The 26856-nt window shown below is 45.7% G+C and overlaps 2 protein-coding genes across 4 annotated transcripts in view; both read right to left on the minus strand.

Moving 5' to 3' along the window:
- LOC147185962 (chemokine-like protein TAFA-2) overlaps positions 1–4223 on the minus strand; it is a 37793-nt gene extending 33570 nt beyond the window's left edge. For both annotated transcript variants that reach the window (XM_086103822.1, XM_086103819.1), the window contains exon 1: positions 3900–4223. The gene's annotated coding sequence lies outside the window, so the exon portion shown is untranslated. The remainder of the gene's footprint in view (positions 1–3899) is intronic.
- A 441-nt stretch (positions 4224–4664) lies between these two features.
- etv6 (ETS variant transcription factor 6) lies at positions 4665–25301 on the minus strand. Of its 2 annotated transcripts, none has more exons than XM_086103555.1 (8): positions 24542–25301; positions 21864–22008; positions 11073–11237; positions 8668–8802; positions 6940–7524; positions 5446–5588; positions 5235–5335; positions 4665–5146 (listed from the first exon to the last, which is right to left on the minus strand). In XM_086103555.1, exons 1-8 carry the CDS (start codon positions 24569–24571, stop codon positions 5044–5046), a joined length of 1407 nt encoding a protein of 468 aa, XP_085959681.1. In that variant the 5' UTR covers positions 24572–25301; the 3' UTR covers positions 4665–5043. The 2 variants fall into 2 exon arrangements, with proteins under 2 accessions (XP_085959681.1, XP_085959680.1); XM_086103554.1 differs by having other exon boundaries at positions 21864–22011; positions 24542–25300.
- Positions 25302–26856: the final 1555 nt, after the last annotated feature.

Genomic DNA, 26856 nt, shown 5'->3' on the forward strand with positions numbered 1-26856 from the left:
ATTTTGCTGGCTGCAATAAGTAATTTGGGCAAAGTCGTGGGCCTTCCGGTCCAAATCCATCTCGGACTCCAAAATCCTGCTCTCAGTACTCCGAACTTCAGATCGCAAGAGTGTAATTAGACTTGGCGCAAGATTTCTGCCAAGCTGAAGTTTATTGAGCCGCTGGTGAATGAGTGCGTTAACACGTCACGAAACAGAGGGAGACGGAAGGGCGCCGCAGATCAAACGGAATGCGGATGAGCGTGGATCGGTGGTGGCGGGGGGTGGGGGGGGGGGGTGCGACGACGACCTCGCTTCGTTCTTGCATCAAACACATGCACAGCGGATGCCAATCAGACCAAGAAATTCTACTCTCGGTGTCGCAGATGAGGGTGCCCACGCCGAGTAACGACTATAGAAGTGTGCGTCGCGGAAGAATAAACGGTTTACTGCACGTCTTTGATGATACAGCCTCCAAATCTTGTACACTTACGTTACAAAATAGTGGGGGGGGGGGACCAAAAATAAAATAGACTTTTTGTTGCAATCGTTCTTCACAGGTCACAGAGGATAAAGAATATATGCATATGTGGCTCGATCATTTGCATTCGGATCTTGAGCTAGTCATTCGCCTGTCTATGACATTTTAGGTCGTTTGTTAGCATTAAGCTAAACAGACTTTGCTAAAGGCATAGTTATATTTTTGTTTTGTTTTTTTAAATGCATGTGTAGTATGACTTCAACTTGAAGACTCATTTTTTGAACAATTGCTCACTATCTTCCAAACTGCTGTTTGCCGTGAAGTGAGTTGAGCTCATTGCTGGAAAATAAGCCAGACCACGGCTCATTTCTTGAAAAAAAAATCCAATAAAGTGGTCGCTCATATCACGAGGCGCCACTGTCTCTAATCAATCGACTTTGTGTGTTGAAGGCATGTTTTCATCATTTTATCTTTCATGCGCCCTGTAACCTTTAGATAACACGGTAAGCTGTCCACTGTCGTAACCGCTGTCCCCGAAAGGGTTAAGTGCAAGTGTTGGATTGTTGATCTATATTCTAGTTGCCTGCCAACGCACTTTGCAAGTATATCAGCAGTTTAGACCGCTCTTGATTTCCAAACAGTGTTGCAAACCGAGCGTAAAATAAGAACAATGATTGAATTGACTTTGAAAAGCGCCGCTGGTTGCCAGTATTCCAGGAACCGCGATTAGCATTTTCCACACATAACCCGTCTTGTGGGCTAGCGGAGAATGGTCCGAAGAAGTGTAAATAGCCAGTGGGCAGCGGTTCTTTTTGTGTATTCATCGGTCAGAACGGACAAATTCTGGAGGCTGCCACAGCTGTTCACAGGCTGTTTTTTTTCAGCCCGCTTGGCAAAGAGTGGCTGACCACAAAGCGCCGTCATCACCTGTATTGACGGCGAAGGAAACATGGCGACCAATTCACGCGACATGCCCCCCCCCCCCCCCCAAAAAAAGTGACATTGCCTGGTGTCATCCAGTTGGAGGAGGACCAACATGACCCGCGGCGCCGAGCCCGCGGCTTTCAAGCCCTCATCATTCACAGTGAAGGAGCCGTTACTAATTCCATGCTTCCGGGTAATTGGAGTCCGCCAGGACTGCCAGTTGTGCTCTGAGAATAGGACACAAAAACGGGCCAAAGTCGTGGGACACCTGGCCACAAATTTGCAATCAAGAATGGCACTACACATTCTGGATGCAGTCAGTCCCTTACCCTTTATTGAGCCAATATGAGCAATTCTCACTGCGCACCAGCAGACAAAAAATGTCTTCAAAAGTACAATCTGTACAGTGGTGCCTTGAGATACTCTTCAACTAAACACAAAAAACAAGAAGAATGACATCTTGCGTATTTCAAGCAACCACATCGCTTCGCCTTTTATGCTAACGCTAGCGTCCACATTGTTGTGCTTTAAACGCCCGTGATTGACAACTGCGGTGGTTTGCGTACCAAGCTCCCGCATAGAACATACAGTATTAGGAAAGTATCGGAAAACGTTACTCGCTTGTGCTCTAGTCACCATCCACCGTGTAAACAAATACAGCGCAGCTCAGCATTTGTGTTGGTGGTCATCTTAGCTAGCAATAGGCAAGGCAAATGTATTTATATAGGCCATTTCATACACAAGGTAACTAATCTGCGTCGCACAACTAATAGCATCACCCCTAAAATCATTTACAAACAGAACAGCTGAACACGTTCAAAGGCAAAGCGAAGCGAACAGAAGTAGTTTATTAAATCATCCAATCCCCATGACGTATTTATACGTCATTTCCTTTTTTTGTTGTTGTTTTTTTTGCGCCATAGTTTGCAGACGTGTCCGGCGCAGCCTCTGACTAAGGATCAGGCTTGTCTGCATTGTAAATCAATTTTTAAATCTGTCCAGCAGGTGGCAGTGTGTGCTAATGGATCGGCCAGGATTATGCTGCAGAACAAGTATAGGGGGAGGGTGCATGAGCGGAGAAATCAAAGCAATTAACCCGTGAGGATTGCTTTCGGGGAAGAAAATCTTCCACCATGACGAGGGAAAGAAGTTTCTGAAAGCAGCAGGACGCTTTTGTCCGCCTATAAGAAGCAGCCGTCAAAAGACGCTCCCGTGTGCACCAACATCGTCTGCCCCGTGCAAACGTGTGAAAGTGCCTTCACAAAAGCACGTAAAGTGAAACCAGAATGCGGCATCACACATGTGGGCCCTTGCATCCGGGCAATTGTTTCATTTTGTATCACACCCACAAAAGAAAAAAAAAGTTTGTGACTTTAGAAAAACATTTTTTAGCAGTATATAACAAGCCCCCAGTCATATATTCTTTATCTTCTGTGTAGATCAACTAATATTAGTGCTGTACTGATGAGCTGGGCGAGGAGTGACGTCTTCTCTATGAACAGTTAACCCTTTCGTGTGCTTTATACTGCCACCAGGTGGCCTGGGCAGGCACGCAAGAGGGAGCAGCACAATAATGTGACGTGACAAAAACTGCTTCATGATTTGAATGATTCTATTTAGGAATGTCGTCGGTCAAGCAGTCGGTCGTATCAAGGCAACAGGTGCAATCCAAGGAGCGGTTATCAATTAAGATTACAGTGTTTTCTATGTGCTGTTACTGCCAAGAGAGTACTTGTGTAAGATTGGATTGCATGCTTGGAATTGAAGCCCCTTGACTAATACGGCTTTATATTTGCCAGGATACATATTGTCTCCATTGCCTGCACCCGGTTTCTCTCTTTCCCTTTCAATTTGCTCCCTCTTGTTATTTATCATGGCTATTATATGTGCGACGGGGAAGTATAGCAGCTGCAGCAGTCTGGCGCGCCTCCGCCGCTACATTTCATCATCAAGAGGACTCATATTTGCTACAGGCGAGCGAGCGCCGGACTGGAGGTGAAATCAGTAAATCACAATTAAAATGAATGGACTTCCACGCGAGCACCGAGTGGCATTTACAGCCGCCATCAATCTGCCACACCAACCAGAAAAAAAAAATTGGATTGTAATTGTAACTCTTCAGCGTGCTTGAATGAGTATACTCGAATTAATTTCGGCTGATATTTGTTCCGAGCGGGGTGCGCACAGGTGAATTTCTGCAGCCGCATTTGCAAACCCAAATTTTAACATTGCGACTAAGTAAGTTAAAAGTGTGAGCCTGTCACTCGCGATGCAAATCAAACCACACTTGAGAGCGAAGGTTTGCCATAAATAAATCATCTGGTGTTGGCTTGAGAGGGAGAGAAAAAAAAAAGTCAACCCCCCCCCCCCCAACGAATAAATTGCAGGTACGCGTGAATAATTCTGTTCTCCCCGTGGCTCGGCGGTGAAACGTTCATTTTGCTGGTAATTGTTTCGCCGTTAAGTGGCGAGTGCGCACAACGACGCGACGCGAGGTTGAACGAACGGCTCTCACCTGGAAGTGTCCCACTCCCTTCCCACGCATCAACACGCTTTTAAACCATCCGGCGGGCTGCAAACGTGGAGACGCGCGTCAAAGCTTGCGACGGCTTCTTTCTCAGCTTCTGGCTTTTTTTTTTTTTTTTGGTCCTTCAACGCATCACCGATGGCATTTCATCCAACGCCAAAAATGGAATCAAAAATTATCCCACTTGTTCAAAGCAAATCCTTTGCGCGTCTTCGTAACAGTTCCCGAGGGGATTTGGATGCATGCGTGGTCTGGTCGGTTCCCGGTTGCGTCACGAAGGAATCCGGTTGGTGGTTGAGCCGCGTCTCGGCTCAGTCTGACAGCTCCGGTGTGCGCGCACTAACTTTTATGAGCACTCCGGAGCGCGCGTAATCGGATTCCAGTGCAGCGTCATACACAACGACCCCCCACGCCCCCAACACCCACCCACCCACGCCGCTCCCCGATTTCAAAATGACCACGTCCAATATAAAAACCGAATTTTTGAAGTGATCATCACATGTCAAAATATTCGCTAAAATTCAAAACACTTTGGTTGGATTTGAAACCACCTTTTACGATTCGGAAACTCACATTTTAAATATAGATCATAGTCAATCATTCGCCATATATTCCAACAACTGGATGCGTGTCTGTGTTGGAAAGCTTCACACTAAATTGTACACCAGTGCCCTCAAGTGGCGACTCTGTGAATTACACCGCTCCATTTTTTTTTATTCAAAGCAAAATTCACAAAAAGAAAGTGCAGTTCGATTCGAAAAAAAAAAGTTTATTCTGTCGTCAAATCATCCTGCACACCCACGCGCGCGCGCACACACACACACACGCACACGCACAATGCCACAGGAAATGCATGTGAAATAAAATTACAAAAAAGAGGGGGGGAAAAAAAGCACAAAAAGTGATTGGCTTGCTTTTGCAGTTCACAAAAAATATATATATTCAGCGCTGTCCATAAGACAAATTAAACCTACAGTCAATTATCCAAAGGCATTTTTGGAAATATTTGAATATCTCTGTATCGGGGACTGCCAACAGCAAATGTTGACCTTTGAGGTTCAACGACGATTGTTCAAGCTGCTTTGAAAAGGCATCGGCGGCTTTTGCAGTAGTTAAAAAAAGAAAAAGTTCCTCAGCACTCCTCTTTGATGTAAATTTGTTCGTACGTGTCGGACTCCAAGTGCTCCAAGCGGTCCGTCTGGCCGTTCACAATCTCGTCTGGGGTCTTCATGAACCTGCCCGATGCCAAAGACCATCGATTTGTTACGCGGCTGTCACCATTAACGGAAAGGCTGCGTTTAAAAACAAAAAAGCGTTCTTTACCTGAACAAAAGTCTCTGCCCGGGCTCTTTCCTGATAATGTTGAGTTTGTAGTAGTGTCTCAGTGCTCGTGACATCTTCTCATATGTCATGTTGGTCCTGTTCTGTAAACCCAAAGAAATGCCAGGTGGTCAGAATATCTAAATAGGATCTCAAATAGACAAAACGAAGTCCTTTATTTTTATTTTTTCCTTCATTTTTTTTTTTTTTTTACCTTGTGGTTGCCCCATAGCCTGGCCAGGCCATTTGGGTCCATGATGCGAAAGATTTTGTTCTCCGGGTCCTCCCAGCGGATGTAGTTCTCATAGCGGCTGTCTGACAGGAGCTGGTAGACGTAGTCCCACAGGAGCCGGCAGTCTGCCAGGAAATAAAAAAACAACGGAACCAATGAACGTCGTAATGGGGAAAACGGGACAAAAATGTGCTTTCTGGGCTTTTTTCTTTTTTTTTTTTTTTTTTTGTTCTAGTCCTCAATTCGTTTCTTGTTGTGTAGCGGTTCTTCAAATATGGAGGCCCTCTTTCATAATCCTCATCAGTTAAACCAGAAATGTCGTGGGAATTATCAATTTCATATCATATTTAATAATATCAAATTTTTTTTTTTACATTTCCACTTACCCTCTGCGTTGGAAGGAGACACAGTTTGATTTTGGACATTCATTTTGGAATATTGAAGCCTAAAATTTGGCAGGGTGATTCACAACAACTCTGGTCGATGTGGTTTGCCAAATTTGGAAGAGGTCTTTTTTTTTTCAAGCCGCGCCGTTTTCTGTTTACTGCTTCAGAACGGATGGCTGGAATTTCTACTCATGGCAAAAGTCAAAACGGCTTTACTTTGGTCCTTTTTTTCTTTTATTGACCTTTATGTTGTGTACAGTATATTCATCGTGTCGAGTTTCGCGCTTAGAGCGTTGCAGAGCGTTTCTTTTCAAAAGCCACACATTTGTCCGACTAACTTGGTTTACATCACGCTTGAGTGTCCGTCGAATTAATTCAGGGCTTCATTTGCCTTTATTTTAGAATAACTAAAACATTTATGGGCAATAATTATGTATAATAATTTGGATATTGATTCTTGTAGAACTGATTTTTTTTTAATATATGACAAGAGGACCTTGAAAAGAAAGCATAATTAGATTGCCATCACAATATTTTTTTGGGGGGGGTTGAATTAAATGACGACACATTTTACTCAGCGATAGCTTTATGTGTTCTGAAATCATTCTTTGACACTAGTTTAAAAAGAAAAGTCTTTCCCTTTTTTTTCCTGGCACATCAGGTTTTTGAGATATTTTCATTTTTTGTTTTTGTTTTTAAGTTTGACCTATAAAAGCTTGCACAATATGAATATGGATTGGACCATCGCTGTGACGTTTCAGTAAAAAATATGATTTTTTTAAAAAATCAATCTGTTGGTGAACCTAACCCGTCATTCATCAATATTACTATATTGCATATTATATTATGGAAAATATATTATCATGATGTGCTCAAGAAAAATACGGCAAAAATAAATCTACAAAAAAATTTACTTGCATTTTATTAAAAAAAAAAAAAAAAAATTCTCCTCACAATTATTTCCCGGAATAGCCTTTTCAAAAATAAACCGCATTTTCAAAAATGCCCACGGCAAGTGTCCAACATAGAATATTTGGAAAATACTTTTTTTTTTTTTCATCAATTTATCCAAAGGCGCAAAGCAGTTTACCTGCTATCCGCCCGATAGGCATTTGGTGGTCTTCCGGCGGAGACACGGGCATGAGAAAGTTCCTGTAGAGCGCCTCCTCTTGATGCTGGAGAAGATGCTGCGGCATGGGCTGGTGTGCCGGCGTCATCTGATGAGTCCTGTCGACTTTGGCCTCGCGGCCGTTCTCCGTATGCACGCCGCGGCCGTGCCTGAAGTCCAAGGCGGTCCCGCCGCCGCTCCTGCTCGTGTTCGGGAACACAGGGTTCATGATGGTTCCTGGCATGAGCTGGATGACTCGAGGCGGGCCCACCTCCTGGCCTCCCGGGCTGCCCAGGCTCGGCGACTCCTTGGGGGTCCCGCAGCGGCCGTTGGGGGCGCTGGGGGAAACGGGCAGAGGGTACGCGTCCTCGGGCAAGTGGTGGTTGCTGTCTGGCAGCTGGGAGAAGGCCTGGATGTGGTCCTCGGCGGCGGCATGTTGGTGGTTTGGCGCGGGGGGGGATTGACGCGGCGGCGGGTGGTGGGGCGAGCGGGAGCGGTGTCGCAACTCGATGGTCGGCGGGTGCTGGGGGACGGGCTCCGTAGCACATGGCGCCCGGCGTACCGTTTCTGTCATAGACAACGATCGGGTAAGCAGCGGAGTAGCAATTTGGGCCAACGCGGCGTGGCAATTTGTCGCCAAACTCCGGGCGCTACTGTCAGAACAATGCAAGATAATTGCGACGACTGCTCAACATTGTGATTCATTTCACTGCGCGAGTTCCTCCATGAGGCTGAGGCTAATTTGGCACGACGACAGCTTGATGTGTGGAAACTTGTTTGCATGTGCCAAAAAAAACAAAACAAAAACTGGCTTGCCCAGTGGTGTAAAATTGCTTCACAGTGTCCTGAGTGATGCTTTTGTTTCTGCTTTCAGTGAGCAATATCATCCCACTGTTACATGATCACAATTAATGACAATGTGACCTCATGCGCTTTGACTGACATTCATTTTTTGGGGGTCAAACGGTGGGCTGAACGAGTTTGAACTTTTAATATGAGATTGTTTTTTTTGCCAGGTCCTCTTCCTGCGTGTGTGTGTGTGTTTTTGGTTTTTAAACAAACACGCAGTAAATTAAATCAGATTTAGGCTCTGATTTGGTTTTATATATTAGCCTGATGCTAAAATAAAAGCAAATCAACAATGACTTGCAGCCTTTTAAGCGTTCACTCCGACACTGTCACAAAATTCTGCGGGCGGAGTCGACAAAAAGTCAGTCAATCAGAAATCGGACAAATTTAATGTCAACGAATCGAAGCATGTGAACCGCACTTCTTAAGCCCCGAATTTATCGACTAAGTAGTCAAACAAAGAATGGTGCTTTCAGCGGCTTTTTGGGAGCGTGTCATGCTATTGCTACTGTCTCCACTAGGTGTCACTGTTACCCCAAAGACGTGAGCTACGCTTTATGGCGTTGAGGTTACGTGATTTGCGCACACCATTCGTTCCAATCGATCAACGTCCCCCAAATGAGTAAGCCGATTGGTATTTTCCAACAGTGCCATCTCCGCACGCGAAGCGCACCCCGAATTTTTGGCGACACTTTCCTCGAGCGCGTGTTCGCATTTCCTCGTGGAACAGGTTTGGCACTGGCCAAGTCAAGCTTTTGGTGGCGACGGTTGTCATTGGTGACGGTTGACTTTGAAATTCGATCTGGTCGGACCACGGGAATGTCGAGTGACGTGGAGGGGGGGGGGGGGGGTGGTGCTGACCTTCGAGCTTCAGGTGCTGCGTCGAGCTCTCGGGCAGCAAGTGGAAGGAGTTGCCTGGGAAGTAGCCAGAGGGGTAGAACACTTGAGGCTTCCTCTGCTTCAGGGTGTGCTGCAGCAGCTCATATAAGACGTCACCTGGGGGGGGGGGGGGGGGGGGGGGGGGGAAAGATCACCCGTCGTATGATGGACTTTTAGAAAACGGGAAGTCACAAATGCAGATTTCTAAGGAAGACAGTGAGTTCTGTGATTTCTGGGCAGCGTGAAGCTTGCGTAATAATGGAAGGATCACGACCTTTTGCCTGTTCGGCTTTTCACAGTCCCCTCCCAAAGAATTACAACAGCAAGGTCAATTTTTTTTAAATTCTTTTAAAAAATATACAGTATTTATATTTTATTTTTTTGCCACCCACTTCTCAACTCAACTGTATTTATCGAGCACTTTAAAACAACCATCGCTGTATACAAAGCGATCACTGTCATCTAGCTTGCGACCGAATCGACTTCACCGGCTGCCGTCGATGCCCTGGGCGTCCCGAGCCACACCCGTTAAGTCGCTGTTCCAATTCTTTTGCTCACTTGAAAAGCGAAAAGTTGATCACATCTCGATGTCGCTGCCGTGAAACAAAAGCTCCAAGTCCGAAATTCGATTTCATATCTGTTCCTTTGATCTGAAAGTCGCGCAGTATTCCTCAGGTGTCAAACTCAAGGCCCGGGGGCCAGATTCTGGCCCCGCCGCATCATTTTATGTGGCCCGTGAAAGTAAATCAAACATGTCAACTTCCGTGATTCTTGCTCAAATCTGGACCAAAATTTCAACTTCTCATTTGTAAGAAATAAGAGAAATATTGTCAGCATTTTCTTGTCACCAAACCACTCATTACAAAAATGAGTTTGACACCCCTGCTTGAGTATTCGGTGTACGACGACAAAGAATTGACCTTGCCATTCCAATACCTTTGGAGGGGACTGTGCCGATTGAGTATTGCGCCAAATTGTGCTCCCTAGCGTGGCTTCCGGACTCAAGTAGCGTGCATTCAATTGATGTGGACAGAACTAAATGAGACGTAGTGCCCCTTTTTTTTTTTTTTTTTTTTACAAGCCCCGTCGTTCTCCTTGAAGTGGCCCATACGGCGGAGGACAAAGCCGAAACGGGAAGTTCAACTGAATGATTAACAGCGTCGTGTTGACTTCTCGGCGGCCAAATGGGACCAAAACAGGTTTAACAAATAACTTCGCATAAAGAAGAAGGAACAACGAGCTAATGTTTGACAGCTCAGAATGAAAATAAAAATAAAAAAATATATAGAGCTTTTACCATCACAAGGAAATGAGTCTCATAAAGGAAGTGATGGAGGACACACACGCGCGCAGGCGGGCGGGCACACACACACTACTTTCAGTTCTCACTTTTAAGCGGGGTGAGTGGCGGTGACCGGAAAAATTGCTGCTTCCTGATTTAAGAGGATTCGGATCACTTTGAAGTGCACCATTAAACCAAATAAACGATCGGCAAATTATAACTTCTCGTCCAATTTGGCGATGAAAGAAGGAAAATAAAGCACAGATCAATCATCGGGTTTATCTCTGGACAACCTCCTATTTTAGATTGGGGTGGGGGGGGGCGGAAAACAGTTCAAGCTAGTTACATGAAGCACGGAGAGAGGAAATGACCCGTCAATCATATTTCCATCACAGAATGTCACGCCAGTAAAGTGCAGTCGAATAGGAACAAACCCACAAGAAGGAAATGTGAGCGGAAGAAGAATTTGGTTCTCAAAAACAAAAAGTGCCTTACACATTTATTTCTATATAGATTTTTTTTTTACAGTGAGTCAATAAGTTGATTAATTGCAATTCGAACGACATTGTGGAAGCATTCGTCTCGATGTATCACAAAGTCGTCTTATTGCGCCGTTGACTGGATCACACCTGAGTCATCGACTTGTACTCTCGATTCCCGTTTCATATTGAAAAGAAATCCGGCAGTCTGCTTTCAACCGCCCGGCTGCCGGTGTTGCCGAGGCAACGGTTTGAGGTTGGTACTTCCTGATTAACTGTCCGCTACTTCCTCCAAACCCCACTTTGCAGGCTCGCACTAATAGCGTCCTCTCTTGGATGACTTTATTGATTTGTTGATGTCGCTTTCAAGCTGTAACGAGCTAATGTTTCAGGAACTTGGCGGGGGGGGGGGGGGGGCATGATTTTCACTCGACTCATTTTACCTTACCGCTTTTGAAGTAATAGTCCAGTTTATTAACTCATTCAGTACCAGCCAATTCTGGACCAAGTCTGAAAAGACGCTTAAAAACGTCTTTGGGAGTTAAGAGTGGTGAATTGTATGTTCTATTTTTTGTTTGTTTCTAAAGAGAAAGGGAGGCGGGGTCAAGAGGGGGCGGGGGGGTTACCAGAGTGGGGCGAGCGGTAGCGGAAGTCCTCCTTGGTGAGCAGCAACAAGGCTTTTCCATTCATCTGGAAGGAGCCGCTGGTGATGGGCCGCAGGGCAAACTCCTTCTCGGCCCATCGCAGCCACTGGGCCACGTCGTCTCTGCTCCAGAACACCGGCTGCAAACCTGCAAAGGGGGTGGGGGGGGGGGGGGGAGGAAAGGAGAAGTTGGTAAAAGGGGGAACAAGCAGTAACGTTGACGGATGGGGGGGTGGGGGGGTGTTGAGTGAAGTCGACGCAGCGGGGAAGGAAGGGTTGGCTGCCAGCGGAAGGAAGGAAGGAAGACGGAAAGGCCGGATGGGGGGGGGGCGGGGAGAGGGTGAGTGGGAGGGAGGGAGGGGGGAGAGGAAGGAAGGAGGCAGAGGCAGTAAAGAGGATATTGAGGAAGTGGAGATAAAAGGAGGGAGCAATTACGGGAACGGCGGTGATAAAGAAAAGTCGCTCAGACAGGGCGAGGACGTTGGAATAAAAAAAAGAAAAGAAAAGAATCCAAGAGGAGAAGGGAGAAAACGAATAACAAAGGGCAAACCGCTTTTATTCGCTTTATTCGTGCGCGTGTAAAAACACGCGCACAACTCACGAAGGGAAAGGAAATGGAAGAAACGGGAAGCAATGGATCTTTGGTGTACTCAAAATGATGACATGACACTGCAATCTCTTCAAAAATAAGAAAGAGCAAAACGGGTTTGAGCGTCCCGCAGTTTTTGTGGTCTGTCTCAAGTCGTCTGTTGAGACGCCCCCTTCTCTTTGCGCCGTCTCTCGAATCGTGTACTTTGAGTGGCGTCCTTGGTTGTCCGTCCTACGAGGTGAACTTCTCAGACTGGTTGTCATTTCCACACTGTCTGCCGAGGCATGACACTCCCCCCCCCCCCCCCCCCCCACTCTTATTTATTCCAGGCAATGCAAACACGTTCCTGCCATGTCATTTTTTTCCCCCTGTGTGTAATTCAATGATTGGCATTGTGACTCAGGCTGACCTTCTCAACTCTTATTCTCCTTCCCCCCCAGCCCTCACCCCACTCCTCCTCCACACGTATACGCAAGCAGACGCACGACGAGTCATCTCACACTCCTCCCTTCACCCCCCCCCCCCCCCCCCCCCCCCCCCCCGGTGCGTTAGACAGCTGTCGTCGACGTCAGTGTCACAACAGTAATTGGAGTACTACTCTCAGGCCGCCCGTCGCAAACCCAGCGCCACGGAGCCCCCTTGCGCCGCCGTCAAACAAAAGGGAACTTTTCACGGAGGGCGATCGATGCCGCACGAAAAGACATCGAGATGGCATCTGTGTTCACATAGGTGGAGCGGACCTGTCAAACTTGATGTGTGTCCCAACCAATGAATTTTTTTTTTGCCCAAAAAAAATATCTATCTATCTATCTATATATATAGATAGATAGATATAGATACAGTCAAACCTCGGTTTTCGAACGTCTCAGTTCTCAACCAATTCGGTTTTCGACCAAAAATTTCGAGTTTTTTATGCCTCGGATTACGCACAAATTTCAGTTCTCGAACAAATTGAGCGCACTTGAATGCACCACTTGAGTCCTCTCGCATTCCTTACACGAGGAAGTGACGCTTCCTTGTGTATCGTTCCATTGTGAACAGACGTGTTCAAAAAAGATTTTTTAATTTTTTTTTTTTTTTTAAAGAGCGTGGTTTCGGTTTTCGAACAATTTCGGTTTTCGAACAGCCTTCTGGAACGGATTATGGACGAAAACCGAGGTTTGACGGTGTGTGTATGTATATGTATATGTATATGTATATGTATATGTATGTATATATATATCCATCCATTTTCCGAACCGCTTGATCCTCACTAGGGTCGCGGGGGGTGCTGGAGCCTATCCCAGCCGTCTTCGGGCAGTAGGCGGGGGACACCCTGAATCAGTTGCCAGCCAATCGCAGGGCACACAGAGACGAACAACCATCCACGCCCACACTCACACCTAGGGACAATTTAGAGCGTCCAATCAGCCTGCCATGCATGTTTTTGTAACGTGGGAGGAAACCGGAGCACCCGGAGAAAACCCACGCAGGCCCGGGGAGAACATGCAAACTCCACACAGGGAGGCCGGAGCTGGAATCGAACCCGGTACCTCTGCACTGTGAAGCCGACGTGCTAACCACTGGACTACCGGGCCGCCTGTATATATTTCCCGTCTTTTTTTTTTACTTAATAATTACTTGGAGTACAGGTTACTTTCTTGTTTTTTTTTGTTTGTTTTTGTACCAGGACCTTGAAAACAATTAATTTGCAATATTCAGAGGTGAGGGGGTCGGAATTACATTTTTTATTTTTTTGTTTTCTTTCAAACTTGTTAAACCCTACTGCCCGAGTGAGCTGCGGATGAGTCTCTCACGGCGACTTGTTTGGGTAGCAAAGCCCGGTAGGCGGCAGCGGGTCACGGGGTCAGGGCTGCCGGGATGCTCACTCCAGAGGGCCCAAAGAGCGAGCGGCGCTTTCCGCTCTGCCAAAAAAACCCTCTTAGATCCGGTATGTTGCTCTCGGCCATCTGTGCCCGAGCCCAAAGGAGGAAGTACGAGGAGAGCACTCAGGCGAGGGAAGAGAAGGAAAAAGGCAAAAGGGGGAGGTTACCAAAAATAAAATAAAAAATACAACCTGTCCCACAACACGTTTCGACAGGAAGTAATCCAGCTCGAGCTTCGTTTCAGCACAGGAAACTTCCAGCGGGAAGGTTCAAGAGCACAACCGGTAGGCTTATGAAGTCAGTGTGGGAAAGATGAACGGAAAGAAAAATAATGAAGGGGAGCGTTGCCGCAAAGATGTACAATGGGGGGGGGGGGGGGGATGTTAGAAAGACAAACAGAAGAGGAAACCGATACTAGGCTAGAGTTCAGAGCGGGGCCACCGTACCTATTCTGGGACGTCACATAACTCGTCTAACCGTGGCTATGAAAGAGAGGGTCGCAATGGGTCAATAGCAAAGTCATTCCGATTCACTTCCATGACAGTTGCTTTCTTTCATGAGACAAACGATGGCACGACTTGCTACCACGCATTCAAATTTAGTAGCATGCAAAATAAATGCAAATGTTTAAAAAAAAAAATGGTGTTTTGTTCTCGATTTTCCAGTTCTGGTCTGTCATGAGTCTGTTTTGTGTAAATGAAGCCTTCTGCGCACAATTAATGAGAACCTACCTCAGGAGTGTTTTACTCAAGTGTTTTTATTCCTTTTTAGTCATGGAAAAAAAATCCACTCTTGTAACCGCAGTCTCTGAAAGGGTTAACTGAACTCACGAGAGTGCCCGGCTCATTTCAAAATTTTGGGGGGCACATTCCGATAAACGATTAATCGCACGATTAATTTTAAAAAACGAAAATCACTTTCTAACATTCTTTTTGGTCCTTTAATACTTCCAACAATGCAAATGTTAATTACATGCAAATCATTTGACTCTTACAATTATTTCTCCTTAAACTTTACAGCATAGCGATATATTGGCTGATTGTGTCATTCTTTCTTTATTTGGACTTTTTAAACTTCTTATGGAGAGTGTGGGCGGTTTGAATATCATGATTTATGTTTCAATGTGTTTCAAAACCGTGGGCTCCCAATCTTGCGATGACACACGCAGGTTTCCCTCGGTGGTGTCTCGGGGGGGGGGGGGGGGGGGTGCTGAAGACCTATGCAGATACACAGGCGCGCTCGTTGCCGAGGCAACGCCGGGGGGGGGGGGGTGCGGATGAGGGGAACGAGCCACGATGAGATCACCGCTATCTCATTTCATTGTCGCCGTTACAGAAGCTCTTGACTTTCCGCTGGCAACCGGACTGGTTAATGAGGTTTGTCCTACAGAGAAGCTTAAAGGGCTCATCTGGAAAAAAAAAAGAGCCCGGGCTCCATATTGCCGACTTAAGCTTTTGTACTGCTTTTTCTTCACCGGACCATACTGGATGTCCAATTAGTCCGAAAAAGAGCGACAGCAAGAGTGTACCTTAGTGACAAAAAGCAGTTGTACGTCTCAAGGCTCATTTATGCTCGACATTGGGGGATCATCAGTCTGTCTGTCGTCCGCATTTAATTTGTACGACACGGTCTTACAGACCACCACTTAAGACGATGTCCCCGTTTACCAGTAACTAAAAAAAAAACGGTCAGATTTTCCGTTGAACTTGACATTCATCGTATTAGGTCGACGCGATGCTGTTACAAATGCGTCCCACGCTGGTTTTTAAGCCGAAAGTCCAACAGCGACAAGGTGACCGATGACGGTCGACATTTTTGGCTAACGTTAGCATTTCATGAGCAGATAGTAGACCGAATCAGTTAGCATACTATTGACAATTATTTTTTAAATGTGTTTCAAATCTGTGAAAGGTTTTTATTCAATTGACATTTCACGATGGCAGCGGCTTATACAAATTTATTTTTGATGAACACTTGGGCCTACTATGCCACTTTTCTTTTTGTATCATGAAAACATTATTAGCCACGTTAGCTAAAAAAAAAAAACAGCCTCTCTTCGCCAATTTTGTATCACAAAAACATTATTAGCAACATTAGCCGTCACCAAAAAAAACTGCCTTTCTTCGCCTTTTCTTGTATCATGAAAAGATTATTGGCCACGTTCACTGTCAAAACAAAAAACAGCCTCTCGTAGGCTTTTTTTGTATCACTAAAACATTATTAGCCACAGTAGCTGTCAAAAAACAACCAGCCTCTCTTGGCCTTTTTGTTTGTATCATGAAAACATTAGCTACGTTAGCCGTACCCCCCCTCCCAAAAAAACAGCCTCTCTTAGCCTTTTTTGTATCCCGAAAACATTATTAGCCACGTTAGCCGCCATTTAAAACAAAAAAACATAAACCAAACAAACAGCCTCTCTTTCTTCGCTCATATGGAAAATTCCAATGGCAACACAAACTTGGTGTCGGAACCATCACTGAGACATCCACCGTTATGTCGAGGCAGTCGAGCGCTGCGCAAATACACACACTTGTACTCGATGTGCCACATGTGCCTTGGCCATCGCGGTGTGAACGGGCTTCAGCTGGATAAATAAAAACAAACACAGCTCTATCAGTACAGCTGGGACTTTGCTCCAAACGCCGTTCTTTGGTAAATGTTTGCCTTGCCTCTCAAAGCAGAAGTAGGCGGACATTGGCGTCGCTATCTCAGAAGACGAGGGGCTGGGGAGGGGGGGTTCTCAGCCGAGTAGGAGGAAGAGGGAATAATTAAGAGGGAGAAGGAGGTCCACTAGGGACTTTGTGACACCCTGACTCAGGGACATGTGGCCATGTGAGCGAGTCATTTCCTCACCGGCGTACATCCCCTTTGCTTGTTCCGCTCATACAAGCGCTCACAGACACACACTTTTACTTTCCCCCCCTCCCCCCCCCCCGAGCCCCTTGTGTCATATATATGCGCTCTTGAAAGCGCTTGTCCCCATCCAGCAGAACTGGACTGAGTCCAGTCCAAACAAACATAAAACGCATCATCAATGGCACGCAGCTTTTTATGGCCAGGAAGTAGCACGACCTGTTCTTGATTGTTTGTTGTGAAGAAACCCGGAGCACGCCAGCTCTTGTAGGCCCCTTCCAACTCTTCCTTTTGTTCACTTTTTTTCCATGCTTGATATATTTGCGAACTACGTCAACGAGGGGGGAAAAATAAATCTTGTCGGTTTCCGCCCCGCTCTTGTGTCCATACACTCAAAGTGAACACGTTCAAGCTAAGTCAGCATTTTGTGCGCCACCTTCCCCACAATGAAACGCAAACATCGACAATAGCGAGAGAGGTCAAAATCTTTGACATACTTTAACATGTTGATATTTCATCTCATTCAAATGACACTTCGGTGAAACGGCGATTAGCTTGTCGCAACTTGTGGAAGATCCACGCAGTTCAACCTCAGTTAGCGATGACTGAATGACTTACAATGCCGCCAATGTTGTTTTGTATTCAGTGAAAGCAACATTTATAAGACACAGTGGAGGGATTTTTTTTTTTTAAATAAACTCTTATTTTGGCCGGGAGGAAAGGAAAGAAGGCTGAAAAGTCATTTGAAGCAACGGAAGGAAGGACGTCAGGGGGCCATGAATAAAGGGAAGGAAGGCAGGAAGGAGGAAAGAAAGGGAGGAAGGAGGTTGGGAAGAAAAAAAAAGTTAACAAGCAAAAAAGGTGGATCCAGGATGAAGATAGACAGCAAGGGCAGACTAGTTTAAGAATATTTTTTTAAAAAGCTTTAGAACAGCTTCTCTTCGCCTTTTTGTTTGTATCATGAAAACATTGTTAGCCATGTTAGCTGTCAAAAAAAAAACTGCCTCTCTTAGCCTTTTTGTTTGTATCACGAAAACATTATTAGCCACATTAACGACCCCCTCCCCAAAAAACCCAGCCTCTCGTAGCCTTTTTGTTTGTATCATGAAAACATTGTTAGCCACGTTAGCTGTCAAAAAAAAACAGCCTCTCAGCCTTTTTTGTAGCATGAAAACATTGTTAGCCACGTTAGCTGTCAAAAAACAGCCTCTTCTAGCCTTTTTATTTGTATCATGAAAACATTGTTAGCTGTCAAAAAAAACAACCAGCCTCTCAGCCTTTTTTGTAGCATGAAAACATTGTTAGCCACGTTTGCTGTCAAAAAACAACCAGCCTCTCGTAGCTTTTTTTTTGTATCATGAAAACATTATTAGCCACGTTAGCTGTAAAAACAAACAAAAAAACAGCCTCTGATAGCCTTTTTTTTTGTATCACAAAAACATTATTAGCCACATTAGCCACGCCCCCCCCCCAAAAACAGCCTCTCGTAGCCTTTTTTTTTGTATCATGAAAACATTGTTAGCCACATTAGCTTTCTTCGCTCATATGGAAAATTCCAATTGCAACACAAAATTGGTGTTGGAACTAGTTTAAGAATTTTAAAAAATTCTTAAACTTTGTCTGGGTGCATAAAAAGAAATCCACTTTGTCGATTTGCCGATTAACTAAGTAATATTGCTCATTTAAAAAAAAAAAAAAAGCTTTTTCAGGTGATGGGGAAATAAACCAACCAACGCCGAAAAGAATTAGCCAAAAAGAATTAGCCATCAGTTGAGTGCCGCTGTCTAATTTCCTTTGGTAAGGTTGCACAAAATGTTGTTTGTATTGTGTCGCGGCAGTGTCAGAAACTTCCTGCAAATCCTGTTCACTTTGTTTATCGCATGTAACATGACAGTGGAGCATGCTTATTACTGTCACTCTTTACCAGCAATGCCAGTATTCATCTGATTGGAGCGTGAGTGTGTTCGATAGGAAGTTCGCTGTAAACCGGCCAGCCCCCCCCCCCCCACACCTCATCCCCCACCCCTTTTTGAAAACATCATGCGGAGTGTGTCGTGAACAGGAAGAACAGGGGGGGCTCCATTCAGCTCGCTCTCTGGCATGTGAGAACAGTTTCCCTTTCAGAGGAGAGCGAGCGAGCAAGCAAGTTAAAACACACACACATACACACACACACACACTCACAACAACAACATTTATTCAGGAAGCACTGTCTGCCCACTCAGGAAATTCCTGAGGACAAGAGCGGCTTCCAGGGGCAGGAAATTTCCCCTCAGAAACACACCATGCCGATGAAGTGCAATGCGTGACATCCAACATAAAAAAAATAAAATAAAAAAAAGAGAGAGAGAGAGCAAGAGGGCATCTAGTGGTGCAAATTTATGCGGTTACTCACCGCTTACACCTACACGTGCTTTATACAAATATTCACTCATCCACCCACTCAGACATGCGCGTGGCGAGTAACGCGCGCACGCCGAGGCAACAGGCGGTTCTTGTTGCCATGGACGTCGCTTCGATGGCAACACGTTCCGTTTGGCACACTTTGAAGTTGGCGGAAATATGACAGGAAGCGAAGGCGTGAGTGGTCGTCCACATGTTGACGTCTGGCTTGATGCGACGTGAAAAGTGGACTTCATAAAGCCACGGATCAGTTTGCGCTCTCGTTTCTGATTTCACGCGACGCATTTTTTGGGGGGGGGTGGGGGTACAATTTGGTATAAGACCAATGCATAATAAATCGGATGTTGTTTATTGTAATTAGGGCTTGGTGATAAATTGTTATCGTACAAATAATGCAAGATAATCATGAAAATGAACCTTTTCAACATATCCACACTTTTCCTCATGATTATCGCCCTCGTACTATTTCTGGAGCAACCTGTGTTTTCCTTGAATGACGTTATCTTTTTTTTTTTTGCGCATTAAAAAACAAAAACATGGATGCAATGCAACATACGATATGGGGAGCCTTCACAATGCAGGGAACCCACACATTTAAATTGGCCAAAGTGCGGGTGTGACTGGGGGTGTTTTTGCCTTGTTCTGGTCCAAGTCGGGTTTGTCAGCATCGTGCCTTTGCACTAACGCGACGTAATGCGTAATGCTACAAATTAGTCCAGATGCAGTTAACACACACACACACACACACACACACACACGCATCCAAGCAGTTGTGTTGGAGCATAACATTGTTTAGCGTTAAAAGCGTAGTGGCAGTACCATGTGAACTTAAATGCCGATTTTTTCACTTCCAATGACAAATCAGTAAAACAGACAAATCAAATTTTAAAAAAAAACACACTTTGCACATACTTTCGAATTATTTTGTGGTTAAAGAAAAAAAAAATGCAGTTATCTGGCATCAGTATCCAAATATGAAATGTGGCCGATATTGCTGAGCCCGAACTGTAATACAGATTACATTTTGTAAAAAAAAAAAAAAAAAAATGTCTGAAGTGGCCGCTGTCCCTGAAAGGGTTAAACCGCCATCGCAAGATCGAGACGGAAAAAAAAATGTTCGGTTCTATCTGGGCATTCAACGGTACAATCCATTGAACACTAAGACAATGTGATTACATTTAAGCACCTTCTTTTAATTGGGGGGTTTGCAGTGCCTAACAGGGTTAATAATGCTCTGAGCATTCTTCAGTGTGAGGAGCCTGTCTGTGAATCCCCCAGTCCCCCCCCCCCGCCCCATCTAATCCACTTCCTCTCCAGGAAATGGAGAAGGCGGATTTCTGCCCACACTGCAATTTCCTCCCTCATTCTTTTTCTTGCTTTTTTTTTTCAACACCCCCCGCCCCCCCCCTTTTTTTTACTCCTCTCTTCCTTCACTCTTGCGGATGCCTCATTTGCGGCCACACTCATGTTTGCCAAGGAAGGCCGAGCGGAGGTGTTGGAGCTCGACATAAAGAAGCCATCGCTTCCTGCCGGGTCGGCGTGAAGTAACCGCGTTTCAAATGTGACCGCGGCAAACTTCCAACGAAAGCACGCGGAAGTGACCCCATCGCCTTTACTTGACAGGAAACAGAAGCAAAAACCACTCCTTCCTTCTTTTTTCTCTCAAACAATGCCTGAAGAGTTTCCTGTGAGTGTCAGCCGATGGCTTGACAAACGTCCTCAGCTCACCACATGGACGGAAAAAAGAAATAAAGTTAAATATTGACGGCTGTATCGGTCATAGCGGAGTTAGTTACTCATTGAACGTTGGGCCAACTATCTCTTGGCAGCACGCCAACCCCACCTGCTCTCCTGTTTGTGAAGCAATAAGATCAATTTAGCGGCGTTTACCTGCAGCTCACTTCCAATCCGATTTCAATCAATACGGAACTGTAATATCATATCGCCGGTCGCTTTTTGGGAAAATAATTGTTGGACGGTTACATTGAGTGTACTTCTGAACGAGTTCCTTTCTAATCGTAGCCACGCTGCTAGCGCTACTAGCGCGTTTAGCATTAGCCACTTGTCAGCGCTTGGCCCCGCCCATTCGAACACGCTTACGCACTTTGTATTGTTGTAGCATCTGGCATGCTGCCAAAAAAAAAAAGTGCTTCCTCAATGTTGTTTGAATGTAAATAACGCTATTATGCCTTGGGTGACAATTACTACTTTCTTGAACTTCGGGCAACCTGATCGTGACGCAGTAGCTTACGACAGCCTGAACGTTCGGTTACTTTGTTAACACCGTTCAATAACAAGCCAATCAAAACATCTCGAAGACATGTTATTCACCTATTCACGTGCTATCCGAGACATTAAAATAATTTTTGCGGATGGACTGTAATTCCGAAGATCATTCGCTTTTAACGTAGCCTTTAGCTACGGGGGGGGGGGGGCAATGAATATGCCGATGAGATGAAAATCGAAAGTGTATTGAACAAGGGGGTGGCAAACCGCTGATCGTTTCCTGATAAAAGCCTGAAAGTCCTCTAAAGTATTGACATGACTCAACTGGTTTGACGACATGAGTCACTCTTGGGATCCCGTCCATAAAACCGCACGCGTGTTTATTAACTCATTCAGTACCAGCCAATTCTGGACCAAGTCTGAAAAGACGTTTAAAAACGTCTTTGGGAGTGAATGAGTTCAACAGGACTAGCGTCGAAAACCTCATTTTTGTCTTCTTCCCATTGAATGAGTTCAACAGGACTAGCGTCGAAAACCTCATTTTTGTCTTCTTCCCATTGCATTCGCACTTCCGCAGTTTTGTTTTTGTTTGACAGTACCGAGCTTCGGCTTCTCGGCACTGTCCCGCCGCGGTATGGTGCAAAAACAAAACTTACAAGTCAATCATTTTGTTTTTGCCAATCTACTTCAAGATCACTTCCTTAATTGTTAAAACTGAGCATAATGTTACAGTGGCTTCATTTTTTTTTTGTTGTCCCGTACAGTACAATTGTTTTACAGCCAACATCTGCTTCAAGTAGTACAGCATGAATTGTGCGTGTGTGTGGGTGAGACTCACGCAGGTGTGCGGCCAGTCTGGCGGGCCTGTCCTCCATTCGGCTGCCTGGCCTGGCGGCGGGGGCATGGACGGGGGCGGGAGCATGGACGGGGGAGGAAGTGGAGTTTGGCAGCGGGTTCGCCGAAGGACTGAAAGAGTGCCTCTCCTGCTATGAATAGACAGAGAGACAAAAGCCAGGCTCACAAAACGTGCCAAGCCCACCACCGGCTCTGAACCCAAACAGCGCCCCCCCCCCCCACACCAATTACACGCACACACACACTCACAGGCTTGCCTCGCCTCGCCTCATGTCATGCAGCCACCACACCAAGTCAGTCAGTATAGATGACTGATACATTGACTTGTTATGGCACACGTTTTTTTTCTGCACTGCAGCTAAAAAATATGGCGCTCGGCCAGTCAGAAAAAGTAAACATACATTATCCGGTCAATGATATGAGAATCTTTGGAAACAGCACTGCATTATATCGGGAAAATAAACCGACAGCATGTTGTTTCAGATCGAGTACTTTTTCCGTACAGTTCCGATACCGAGCGCAGATACTTGACGATGCCGTGACAGACTGCACTGCAGCTGTGATGAAAGGGTGTTTTAATCGAGTATTGTTCAAAAACACCAGCTTTTCCCTGAACACGGCAAACGTTTCACTCAAATAGGACCCTTTATTCAGGATATTTTAACGTCCAGATTTTTTTACAGTCTTGCCCCACATGTCACTTAAATGTTAAAGGGCGCTCTATGTAAAATGCGTACATATAGTAGATATAAGCGATGAAGAAGAAGGGAGCATCTGGGGCATACAAACACTGGATGCTGTTTCTTTTGTGTGTAAACTCTTCAAATAAAATACTGGACACTGGGGAAAATAAATCAAAGCAAGACTGCCGTTTTTTAAAATTATTATTATTTTTTGCAGTCAGCTCACAATGCTTTTGAAAGTATCACCACACGGCTGACGTGGCTCCTATGCTACCTGCTCGGAAATCATATGTCAGGCTGGTAAAGTGGTATCAGTGTGAGGTATCGGTGTGAGGTATCGGGGTCTATTTTTGAAAAGGCAGCTGTTGTATTGGATTTTATTTGATTATTCGGGTGCACCTCATGTTTTGGGTTGTTTTTTTTTTTGCTCAAATTCAAGTTATGCGGATGTTTGATGGATTTATGGCTGGAATTGGTGTCGTCGTGACACCAAAGGACGGCTCCGAGACTTGTCATGGGAAAAACGCGTCGTTCCAAACCGTTTCGACTGGCCGCCCCGAGCAAAATGTTTACAAGTTCTCAGCGCTGCTTCGTCCAGATAGTTTCCCCTGTGGAAAAGACAACCAAGACCACCGTGAAGAAGTCACGTCCTAAAATGTGTGTGTTTCTCTTGGGGGTCCGGTGGGGGTGCGAGGAGGAGGAGGGGGGGGGGGTCTGTTTTGGGTGCACTGCGTTGGGGCAGGCATCGCTGTTAAGCAGCATCGCTTAGAACGTGAGCTTATCCAGCGTCGGGTTCCGTTTCTGAGCAAGAGCAGAACAAGAAGCTGACTTTTTTTTCTTAAAGGGGAAATGAAGCTCAGTTGTTGCTTCTTCCCTCTGCCTGCTGTCGGGCACCCAGTCATTGTGTGTGTGTGTGTGTGTGCACTAACTGAATGGACCAGGAATTTCCTGTGGAAGCAAAGAACCAATCTTTCAGTCTTCCATTTCCTCTTTCATGCAGATCTTTTGCTCGACATCCAAACCGACCTTATACGTTTTCGATCTGAGAGGGGCTGGGGGGGGGGGGGGCGGTTAGTAGTCATCTTGATGCAGCTTTGACTTTATGGGGGGTCACCGAGCTTGTGATAACACCACTGTACGAAACGGCCTGCAAGTGACAGAACTGGTCTGTGGGCAGAACAGAGGTGGGCTGACAGACGATGACTCCTTACAATGACATCATACTCATGACTGACTTGTCAAACAGAAACATTTTTTTGGGGGGGGGGGGGGGTAAGCAGCCTTGACGTGCATCATCATTTAGGTTATGGCATTTAATCAAGTGACTGTAAAACTGACACTCGGCTGAAAGTGTCTTATAAATTGGTCAGTCTGACCTAAAATTAACCGAGAGAGAGAGAGAGAGAGAGAGAGAGAGAGAGGGAGAGAGGGAGAGAGAAAGTGAGAGAGATTTGCAGTGTCCCCCTACGTTGGTAAATAAGTAACAAAAAATACTGGAGTCTCTCCGGTTCGGTTGAGAGAGCAAAGGGACACTTTCTGACGGCGCCATGTGTTATCTTTAACCACATGACAATATCATAACACAATAATAAAGCTACAAACCATGACACAATTACTCCCCCCCCCCCCCCCCCCACACGTTCTGTCACGATCCCGTGGGCAAGAAGCCTCCGCGCGTGGAACGTTGACGCAGTCCAGCTGTTCAACGTGGGCAACACGTGGATTCTATTTTTTTTTTCTAATGGTCAAGTCCAAGGTGGTTGTGATGTGAAACGAGCCACCACAAGCTCGGCGCGTCGGTGCCAGTCACGACTTGGCAGTCCACGCGTGGCGTGGGGTGGGGGGGGGGGGGGGGGAGAAGCAACAGATGAGCGGCCAAAACCAAAACAAACCATACAAAGCGAATCCCGACCCGAGAACCACACCGGAACCCCCCCCCCCCCCCTCCCCGACTCCCCACGATGTTGCGCGTCGTTACCTTGGCTGCAGCCGTGGGGGATTCAGACATGATCTCCCGTTAACTTCTCCTTCTTCCACTTCTCCCTCTTTTCCTTTCTATCTTTCCTTCCCGGGGGAAAAAAAAAGTGTTTCTTTTTCCGAAATGTCGTGGGTGGCGCGGACAAGTTCTCGTCACGCAAGACCCGCCGCCGCCGCCGCCTCCGCCGCTGCTGCTTCCTTTCCCTTCCTTCGGCTTCTTCTATCTGCCGCAACGCTCCATTAGCTCAGCGCGGAAAACAGACAAACTTCTTTTGTCTTGTCGTGTGTTTCCTTTTTTCACGTGTCGGCGGCGCGCACGTAAATAATCCCTTCCTGGAAGAGGCGACGCGGCGCGCGCACGCAGTGCACGCTCGCTCGCTCTCATTGATCCGGACGTGTGTAAAACGGCGAAATGACGTCGATTCCCAGCACTGAGCCTTGCCCCCTTTTAAAGGGAAACAACAAATGCACAGTTCCTTTTTAGTATTCGTTTATACAGCGCGGTTACGCTTTACAGCGCAGTAATAACAAATGTTGGACAAGGAAACGTTCGTAGTCATAACAAGCTACAACTCGCTGTTGCTGTTTTTGATAGCGCCTTTGTGAGTGTCGTGTACTTTAAATTAGCGACCTGCAGGAAAACCTGAAGAATTCTGTTATTTTGCCTATATGAGATTAACTGCACATAGAATCACCCCGAATCGAGTCAGACATTTATTTCCGTTCCTTATCCCATAACGGCATTTATCAATTTGAACAACTCCATTATGAACAGCGCAACAATCAACTTGTCACAATTTCGCCCTGTGTACCTGGATAGTGCACCGGGAGGAATGACGCTCCGCTCTCCTCCTCTGTCCCTGACTCACTTTCCTTGTAAATGCCTCGTGTTGTGTTTTGTGTTTTCGCCTGAGGCGTTTTGCAATGTTTGTTGTGTTGCCACAACCCGTAGCATTTTTTTTCCCCACAAACACCATGCTGGCTCTTTGCAAACTGAAATCTATTTGACAGTACGTGAGATCGCTGAATAATTGACACCCAACCTTAAAGGTTCATAATTGCCTGTTGATCCCTGCAAAATGGTGGCAAAGTACTTCTTTCAATTAGACAAGGCTATGGCCTGACTCACTGAAGCAGGTCAACATATTTGTTTGGCACCAGGATGCTTCCAGATGGCGCCAAAGCAATATTTTTATTTTCTCAATTTTCAGAAAAAAGAGGACCCCCCCCCCCCCCCCAAATAAGTTCTTGGAAGCATTGAAAGTTGTATTTAGTTATTTATTTATTTTATGAATAATGGAGGAAAATTTGAGTCAATAAGGTGGATTCTCAAAATGAATTGGACAAGTACCAAAGGAAGGGAGAAAAACTCGTTGAAGCCAAGGCAGCAAGGGTGCAAAATAAAGAGCAGGTCCGGGGTGGGGGTGGGGGGGGGGGGGGGGGGTTGGAAGGAACTTAAGGAAGGTTTTAGAGGGAAGGGGAGGAAGCGGGTCAAGAAGAAAAAGCAGGTCGGCGCTGGAAGGATGATTCATGCATTTGTAAGGGTTCTTGTTCAAGAAACAGGTGTGACTGCAGGAAGGAAAGGAAGGAGGAAATAAAAGAAGGAATCCCTAAAAGTAGATTTGGGCAAAAGGAAGGATGCAAAAATAAAAAGTAACTCCGAGAGGGAAGGAAAGTGGCCAGGAAGGATAAGCCACCAAGAAAAAAAAAGTGTAAAATCAAATTAGACGGTGGTGAAAATACACATATACGAAAATACAAATAAGACACCGATAGCGATCAACAACTTTGCTCCTTTTTGTTGTAGTTTCAAGAAGACCACAAAAAGAAATCGCTGCAATGTGCTGCCCCCTCGTGGCGCATTTGGGAATCAGGAGACCGGCAACGCTCATCAAAACATGTTTTGATGCACTCATCCTGGCGAATCCTATTCAAGACGAGCGAGTCATTTTCTTTCACGTAGTCTGGGACAATTTAAGGAGCCTCGAATTATCCATATCAGCAATTTAATAAAGCCCGATATTGTTCATTTGGGGTGCGATTATTTCAGTGTGTCTCTATATTTGGCGGGATGTGAGATGTTCAGGTACCAACAGTAATTCAAGAGACCTGTAACAGTCAAACAAAAATCCTCAGTGACTTGACACTCCATCTTTATAATTACCATCCAGTTAGTCAGGGAATCAGGATATCCCCCCCCCCCCACCCACCCCCACCCTGATTGGGGGGGAAAAATGAACAAATAACCTGAGAGAGATAGAGAGAGAGCAATGTAACACAGAACATTTGGGTGAAGCTATGCATGCTGACAACATG

The sequence above is a fragment of the Hippocampus guttulatus genome, chromosome 22 (assembly GCF_054856545.1).
Source record: "Hippocampus guttulatus isolate MCC_2025c chromosome 22, RoL_Hgut_1.0, whole genome shotgun sequence".
In the NCBI taxonomy this organism is placed as follows: Eukaryota; Metazoa; Chordata; class Actinopteri; order Syngnathiformes; family Syngnathidae; genus Hippocampus; species Hippocampus guttulatus.

Coding starts and splice junctions, on each gene's coding strand:
- etv6 (XM_086103554.1), bottom strand. CDS start 24,571: ATGTCTGAATCCCCCACGGCTGCAGCCAAG. Junction 11,238..21,863: donor CAGACTGGCCGCACACCTGC/GTGAGTCTCACC, acceptor CCCCCTTTGCAG/GTTTGCAGCCGGTGTTCTGG. Junction 8,803..11,072: donor CTACCGCTCGCCCCACTCTG/GTAACCCCCCCG, acceptor CCCCCCCCCCAG/GTGACGTCTTATATGAGCTG.